We start from the raw sequence: 8,859 nt of genomic DNA on the forward strand, positions 1-8,859 counted from the left end.
ATCCCAGCAACCACATGGTGGCTCACAGCCATCTGTAACAAGATCTGACTCCCTCTTCTGGAGTGTCTGAAGACAGCTACAGTGTACTTACATGTGATAAATAAATAAATAAAACATTAAAAAAAATGGTAAAGACATAAAGACATTACAGGGAAAGGCAAGGGCAAAGGACAGTGTTCAACTGTAACACTGTGGAACTAGGTTAGCAGCACGGAGCCAGTGGACTCAGCAGACTTCCTAACTCAAGCTCTTACAAGTGCTAAATACCAAATGTCATGGACATCTTGCACTCTATAATTCTAAAATGTAAAGGTTTAAATAAGAGAAATCATTTTAAAAAACAAAAACAAAAAACCCTATTCCTATTAAGCTAAAACACAAGAGACACTCTTGGTTGAAGGAAAAGGAAGAAAAAGGAGGGTAGGATAATGTGATCAACACAGTATTCCAGGGCATGAGGAGCTCTCTGTATATGACTGGCTCAAGAACTACAGGTAAATGAACAATTAGTCTTTAATGGGGCCAACAACAAGGGTGACACTGTAAAGAAAAGACTAACGTGTCCTTTGTGGGGATTAGGACATACCTGTGGTTTTCAACTTGGTATCACTAGGTTTTTGTATGTGTGTTATTTACCTGCATGTATGCCTGGTGCCCATAGAAGTCATATGAAAACGTTGGATTCACCTAATACTGAGACTGTGAGTGGACCACCATATAGGTGCTAGAAACCCAAGTTCCCTGAAAAAGCAGCCAGGGCACTTAATTTCTGAGCCATATCTTCAGCCCCCTTATTCTAGCCTTTATTTATGTTCAGATCACCACTCTCTATCAGGCAGAAGTAGCACCATTCTCTGGCTGGGATCCTGCACTACAGCACATATTCACTCTTCTGCTCCCCAACTATACTGGGACTTGATGCTTCACACTCCTGCTGCCTTGACTGCTCCACCATAATGACAACTGTAAGTTAAAATAATCCCTTTCTTCCTTCAGTTTCTTTTGTCAGAGGACTTTAGCATAGCAAAGAAACCAAGTCAAAAATAAAACTGTATTTATACCAGAAAAGAAAAGATGTCAGTAATGTCATTTGACAAAGTTCAGCATAAAACAAAGGAGTATCATGACTCAAGATACTCATGAGCCAAATTTGTTTGGCTCCCACTGGGCAGTGGGCTTTTAGAAAAAAATAAAACTAAATTGTTGCCTATTCCTAAAACATGACTGACACACTGTAAAAATTTGATAACAGGCTGTAGGGATAGCGCAGTGGTGAAGGGCACATAGTACCAATCTTGAAAGGGGTACCAGATTCAGTTCCCGGCATTTACATCAGGCAGCCACAGCCACCTCTGACTCTAGTTCATTGGGATCATTCATTCACTCACTTGTGGCCTCCACTGGCACTGCATCAACATACACAAACCCACAGACAAACATAAGCAGAATTTAAAAATCTAAATAATAACTATTAAGTTATGATTACTTCTAAAGAAAATAATTATTTCAGGAAGATAAGTATAGGCAACAAATCAATAGAGTGGGGTGTGGTGGCACATGATATAATGCCAGCACTAGGAGTTCCAGGCCAGCCTAGTCTACACAACGACTTCCAAGACAGCCTGGAATTCAGAGAAACTGACGTGAAAAACAACAAGAAAAAGCAATACAGAATGAAAGAAAAATCCTAATTTTACCTAAAACAAAGCTACAATGCAAACATTTCACACATTTACCTTTTTGCAGGAATATAAGTAGTATATTACTGAAAAATGCAGTAAGCCACTCAGCCTTACCTACTAATATGCTGTACTTTATGCCAGGTCAGCTTTGACTCCAATTTTCTATGTGCAAGAGCAATTACACGGAAACCTTGTTTGGTATAATCTTCTAACACTTTCTCAAAGTCAATAGGAACTTTCGGGAAAAAAAAAAGGAAATTTTAGAATTGCTACTGTAAGTTCGTGCTGACGTCAGAACTGTATCCAGAGCCTCCATGTTTCCTTACCTGTTTCCGGTTTGCAGAGACTGGCGACGACCTCAGGGGCCCCCTTCATGTAGGCATCCATCCTCTTCTCACCTAGTGTCCTTGCAACCACACTCATCCGTTGCAAGGCAGAAGAAAATGGAAACTGGCGAACAATTCCTATCTCATAAATAGCCTATTTAATTTCAAAAATGCACACAGAAGATTTATTACTCTTTAAGAATAAAAACAAATGTACTTATCTAAAAGGAAAGCATTCTTCACTTACTGGAAGTTCAAACAGCTCCTAAAGATAAAAGAATAACGTACAGATTAATAGACGTCAGCTAGAAAGACTAAAACATCTACAAATTTCACTTAGAAAATAACAAGCAACTTTAAGCATTTAAGTTACTATAGCACCTCCCAAAGAAGGTACGCAGCCATGAGATGACCACCAGGCCAGAAAGCATAAAGCAAAGGTTCAGTGCCTAGCAGGAAGGTGGAGGGAGGTGGAAAAAGGTATTCAACATTTCAAATATTCTGGAATCATAAAAATATTGACACAGTAAATGCTAAAATAAATGAGGGGAACACTAAATTTTATTTAAAAGTAAAACTAGTAAGAGTGCCTTTTAATAAATTCTTTGTATGCAATTCTAGAAACCCAGAATGCACACTAGAAAGTTATCACGTGTATACATAGGAGAGAGCCAGCATGCAGAAGAATCAAATCTCAACAGTTCACAGAGAATGCCTTAGCATATCAGGATTAGCCCAACTAATAAATTCAGTAAAAATACCTGTATCTGCAAGAAAAAATAAACAACAAGACAACAGCAACAACAAAAACCACCTAACTTCTAGAGATATTTCTAAACTAGAATTAAAAGCAAGCAGCCACTATGTTATCCAGGATTGGGTGAGACTGTACCATGTCTTGGTTCCCTGCAGTTGTAGACTCAGGAAGCAGTTGTTTGGAAGGACGAACCACAGTAGGCATGATCCGGTTATGAAGCGCTGTTTCCTCTTCAGTTGCTTCTTCCAGAATCTAAATAACAAGAAAACATTTAACATATCACAAAATTCCAGACTTATTTCATTTTTAAGTGAACCATTAAAAAATTGCTATAAAAGGACATGTCAACACTAAATTACTAACATAAATAAATAATTTTAACATAAATAAAACATAGAAATAAAACCTGGCAACCTTTGGGTAAGGAGAGAAAGAACTTGGAAGGAGAATAAAGAGCACATGTGCCTAGCAACACAAATAGCTGTTCCTTGTAAGTACTTTTAGCCTATAATACAGTGATTTCTTTTCTGCCAATGAATGATACAGGTGTGTGTACACAAGTGTACTCACAAGACATAGAAGCAAAACAATCAGGAGTTTAATGACAGCTTATGTATATAGTGAGCTTGAGGTTACCTAGATTTCATGAAAGCTTTTCTCAAGCCATAAAATGAATTCAGATATGATTAATAGAACCACTAAGTAGAGAATAAGCTGTTTTAGTATGTGATTTTAGAGATATGCCATGCAATCACATTTCAGTTAAGCTACTATATAGTCATAAACTCTTGATTTTCACTTTTTAAAAAATGTTTAATGTATATAGGTATATTGTACAGCACTTGTGTATCGGATGCCAATTCAGGTAAGGAGAGGTGTGAAATCCCCTGGAACTGGAGTTATGGACAGTTCTAAGCGGCCATGCCCTGCTGGGAATTGAACCCTAGTTCTCTGCAAGCACAGCTCCTGGTCTTTAAGCACTGAACCATCACTCCAGCTCTCAAAGAATTTATTTTTCTAGAAAAAAAATGACTCAGCAATTGAAAATGCTTGCTATTTGATTGTGATCTTGAGATTCCTATAGTGGTAGAAGAAACCCAGTTCCCAAAAGCTGTCCACTGTCCTCCATGTGTAGTCCAAGACAATCAAGTACATCAGCTCTCGTTCTCTCTCCTCTCGTTCTCTCTCCTCTCGTTCTCTCTCTCTCTCTCTCTCTCTCTCTCTCTCTCTCCCTCCCTTCCTCCCTCATAAAACAAAAGAAAAGTAATAAAGTAGTGAAAAAAAAAACTGCATGCACACACCACCAAACCCAAAACAGGCTGAAGCAAAAGTCTGTATTATGTAAGAAAACTAAATTAGTGAATTACACTAACTGGAGGAATCAATCAATAAAAAATACTTTTATACAATTAAATCTAAACAATTCCAAAACAGTTTCCCACATCTGATCATCTCAGAAATTGGGATGTATCTTACTGTCCTACAATCAGTTTTAAGTCAGGTTTAAGAAGAGAGCTCGCCAGGCGGTGGTGGCGCACGCCTTTAATCCCAGCATTCGAGAGGCAGAGGCAGGCGGATTTCTGAGTTTGAGGCTAGCCTGGTCTACAAAGTGAATTCCAGGACAGCTAGGGCTATACAGAGAAATCTTGTCTTGAAAACCCACAAAAAAAAAAAAAAAAAAAAAAAGGATTAATAAGAGGTTGAGCAGTGCTCTTTCATTTTTAGCCATCACGAAGTTCTAGCTTTGAGTTGCTACAAAAACCTCTTTAAATGATTGTTGTCATGTAGAACTATAAGCTGAAACAAACCCTTCCTTACTAGGGTGTCTTTGGTCATGGTGTTTTACCAGAGCCATAAAAACCCTAACAAAAATGAAAGTTAACACCAGGTTGTGGGGTATTGCTGTGGCAGACATGTCCATGTTCTATAAAAGATTGTGGAAGGACTTTGGAACTTCGAGATAGAAAATGCACTGAGTGCTCAGAGCTCAGTGGGCTGTCCTGTAGGAACTTAGAAGATAATGCAGAGACCAGTGTGGATAATGGAGGTCTGACTTGTAAAGACTCGGTGAGAAGCCACCACTTATTAATAAGTATTTTGAATTAATAATCTATGGTTCTAGTCAGCTAGAGCTAAAGAATTAGCTATGATTAACCAAAAGACTACAACTACTAAAGGGAAACCTTTGCTAGGACAACTGATAGTGGTCAGCTGGGGCTGAGCAATTAGCATTGATTAAAAGAAATTCTGGTGGTCAACAGTGGTGGAACATGCCTTTAATCCCAACATTAGCGAGGCAGAAACAGCAGGATCTTTGTGAATTTGAGGCCAGCATGGTCTATAGAGCAGGTTCCAGGACAGTCAGGCCTACACAGATAAACCCTGCCTTAAGACAGAATCACTAAGGTGAAATCTGCCGGAATTATTTCTCTGGGTCAGCACAGAGTGTAGTTCAGGATAGCTATGGCTGTATCTCATGCTGACACCCAAAATTAGTAATGTGCTTCAATCATTTAAGGGTACTTGTTTTGAAGGCATGAATGGGGTCAGGAAAAGAAGCTGAGGTTTGGCTCTGTGTCAGAGCTAGAGCCTTGGGGAAAAAGCTGAGAGAAGCCACTGGTGAAGATACAGCCTAGCACCACAAAAACAGAATGTAAGGTGCAAGGGCAGGATAGCTTGGCTATATATACAGCTGTGTTCATGGTGGGCCTAGCTATCAAAAACAAAAAACACAAAACTTGACACTGGGGCTGAAGAGATGCTCCTCCAAAGGATAGGGGTGCAATTCCTAAGTACCCACACGGCAGTTCACAACTGTCTGTAATTCCAATTCCAGAGGATCAGACACCCTCACATATATAGATGCAGGCAAAACACCAATGCACATAAAATTAAAAAAAAAACAAAAAAACAAAAATAATTTTTAAAAAAGGTTGAACTTACCCATCCAATGGCTTCAAACATTTTCAAATCAAGTGGGTCACCAGAAAGTACTCCTTCAATTTTTGTAAGTGAATGACAAGTAGCCATACAAGCAACAAATTGAGATTTTACCAACATCTCACTGCAAACATTGTCTTCTGGTAAAAGAAATCTAAACAAAAAACACACATTAAATTAGGATCACACACTGCAAGTTGTGCTCTGACTAAAAGCGCGCATGTGCAAACACACACACAATTTTTAAAATAGACATCTGAAATATACATAGAAAAATAACAGTTGTTTGCTCTTAATGATAGGTACATAGTTGTCTATTATGTTTAAATGTTAAATATGCTAAAATGTTAAAAATGAACTAAACTAATAATCTATAAAATCTAGCTGATATTTACCGGGTATTTTCCACTCGCTGAATTCCCCACAGGTCTAAACCATCTTCGGTAAGAGTTCCAGTCTAATAAAAAAAGTACACATGCACAAAGTAAGGGTAATACCTCACAAAAATAAAATAAAATACCAAGATCCAAATCAATAACAACCCCACATACACTGCCAGAGATGTCCTCCTGGACATGACTACAATGAGAAACTGTGTACAACAGTACTTACACTAGGACTACTTTAAGTACAAGAAGGCACCTACTTATATCAACTATAGTCATGTGCAGACACAAAATGAACCAGCCAATCTACCTACCAACCAACCAACAGGAAGTCTCTATATACTGGTGGGAGGAATAATGGTAGAACAGACTAGAGGATAAGGAGACAAGAAAAAAATTTAAACGCCAAAAGAGAGCTACTAGTCAAACCCATGTTTAAAAAAATGACCAATTTTCTTCAACAAACTGTGAAGATTCAATGAAATCATATATAAGCATATATATACTTATGAATAATAAAATCACAGTAAATACATACCCATGCCATTTCTATTAAACCAGAATCACCTAAAAACACCAAAGACCATATAATTTTTATTTATTGCCACTATATCTTTAATTCATTAAAAATTTTTGAAACCTTATTTTTATGTGTTTGGGTGTTTTGACTTCATATATATCTGTTCACCTTGGACATGCCTGGTGCCCATGGAGACCATAAGAGGGCACCAGATCCTCTGGAACTGTAGTCATAGAAAGTTGTGAGGTGCTGTAAGGGTGATATAAATCAAACTCAGCTCCTCTGCAAGAGCAGTAAATGCTCTTAACAACTGAGTTGTCTCTCTTGCACCCATATATCTTAAATTTTATTGCTAACAGATATTAAACTTTTTTTCCTTTAGCCAATATTGCCCAGAGGGCCTAGAACTTGCAAGCTCAAGCTATCATTCTGTCTCATCTTCCCCGATGCTAAAACTACAGCCATAAGTTTCCCTGACTTGCTGTTAAGACGTAACACAGAATACAAACACTGATTTGCAGATCTGGACAAGTAAACAACACTCAAGTGGTTGATCACTAAGAATAGGTTGTTGAGGAGGGGCGCTGGAGAGATACTAGTCCATAGGACCTAGTATCAATTCCCAGCACCTACATTGTAACTCCAGTTTCAAGAATCTGACACTCTCTTTTAACCTATGGGAACTGTACACACATGTTGTATAGACCAACATGTATGCAAAACACATAAGAGATAAACAAACAAACAAATAAACAAAATAAAATAAAATAAAAGCTAAGAAGGGAGCCAGGCATGGTGGTATTACATGCCTTTAATCCCAGCACTCTGGACAACAGAGGAAGGCAGATTTGTGTCAGTGTGAGGCCAGCCTAGTCTATACAAATGAATTCTAGCTAGATGAATGAATGAATGAAGCTAGCCAGTGCTATATAGTGAAAACTTGCTTCAAGTGGGAGGAGAGGGAAGAGAAAAATATTTCAAAATCTGAATATGTAAGTGAGAAATAGGAAAACAACAGAAATATTAAAAAAAAATAAGGCCAAATTAATTCATAAAGAAAGCACACACATAAAAAGTACCCATTGTGCCAGGCTCGCCTTTAATCCTAGCACTTGGGAGGCAGGGGCAGGAGAATTTCTGAGTTCGATGCCACCCTGGTCTACAGAGTGAGTTCCAGGACAGCCAGGGCTACACAGAGAAACCCTGTTTCGAAAAACAAAACAAAACAAAACAAAAAAAAGTACCACTGTAACAATTATGAAACAAACCAACCTTGTCAAAGCAAACAAGATTCAGCTGTCCACAGATGTTTATCCTCTGGGGACTAATACAGAAAATCCCAACTTTTTTCAGTCTTCTCTGAGCATACACAATCCCAGCAGTCATTGCAGCAGGAAGAGCAGGTGGCACAGTAATTGTAATGATATCAAGAGACTTAATAATTATTTCTTGAACTTCTTTCTACAATCAACAAAAATAAACATCAAATTCACAATATTCAATTTACTGATTTCACTAAAAAGTATATATACTCATCTATTATTGATATAGTTTTTTTATTCAAAGATTATATAAAAGACATAAATGCTTGCCTAGAATGTTTAAGGCCCTAGGCTCAAACCCCAGTGTTGGAGGGGAGTGGAAATTCTTAAAGAGATGTTTCAATGAGCTATCCAATGGACTAATACACTCACAGCTAAAGGAGAGCTAAGAGCTAAAGTACTTGTCTCATTTTAACAGCTTGTATTCTTCACATGACTACCTTCAAATCAAGGCACTGATCTGATACTGTATCATCCTACAAGCACCAGGGCAAGTGTCCACAGAAGCTAGAAAAGAATAATCAGACATCTTTTACAAGTGCCTTCAATTAAGTGTTTAAAAATAATTTTAGTAATTCCAGCACCCCAGAGGTAGAATTAGGAACAAGAAAACGTAGCTAAATAAACAAGTTATTATTGTATATATTATTTTACTTTATCCCACAAAGTTTTTGGTGCATGTTTCACATCACATAAAGGAAAGGAAAGCAGCAGATATTCTGAAGAATTATATGCTAAGTTGAAAATACGCTTTGCAGGGGCTGGAGAGATGGCTCAGTGGTTAAGAGCACCGACTACTCTTCTGACGGTCCTGAGTTCAAATACCAGTAATCACACGGTGGCTTAAAACCATCCATAACAAGAGCTGACACCCTCTTCTGATGTGTCTGAAGACAGCTACAGTGTACTTACATATAATAATAAAT

At 37.9% G+C, this 8,859-nt stretch overlaps 1 protein-coding gene across 1 annotated transcript in view; it reads right to left on the reverse strand.

The window, feature by feature from the left end:
- The window catches only part of Atp13a3 (ATPase 13A3), a 51,936-nt gene that overhangs the window by 26,714 nt on the left and 16,363 nt on the right, over positions 1–8,859 (reverse strand). Inside the window, exons 12-18 of the mRNA XM_021209966.2 lie at positions 7,884–8,072; positions 6,101–6,162; positions 5,709–5,859; positions 2,901–3,017; positions 2,256–2,273; positions 2,009–2,162; positions 1,801–1,917 (exon numbers count right to left, since the gene is read on the reverse strand). Coding sequence (XP_021065625.1) covers positions 1,801–1,917; positions 2,009–2,162; positions 2,256–2,273; positions 2,901–3,017; positions 5,709–5,859; positions 6,101–6,162; positions 7,884–8,072 — 808 coding nt within the window. The remainder of the gene's footprint in view (positions 1–1,800; positions 1,918–2,008; positions 2,163–2,255; positions 2,274–2,900; positions 3,018–5,708; positions 5,860–6,100; positions 6,163–7,883; positions 8,073–8,859) is intronic.

This window comes from Mus pahari, chromosome 12 (genome assembly GCF_900095145.1).
Source record: "Mus pahari chromosome 12, PAHARI_EIJ_v1.1, whole genome shotgun sequence".
Taxonomy (NCBI): domain Eukaryota; kingdom Metazoa; phylum Chordata; class Mammalia; order Rodentia; family Muridae; genus Mus; species Mus pahari.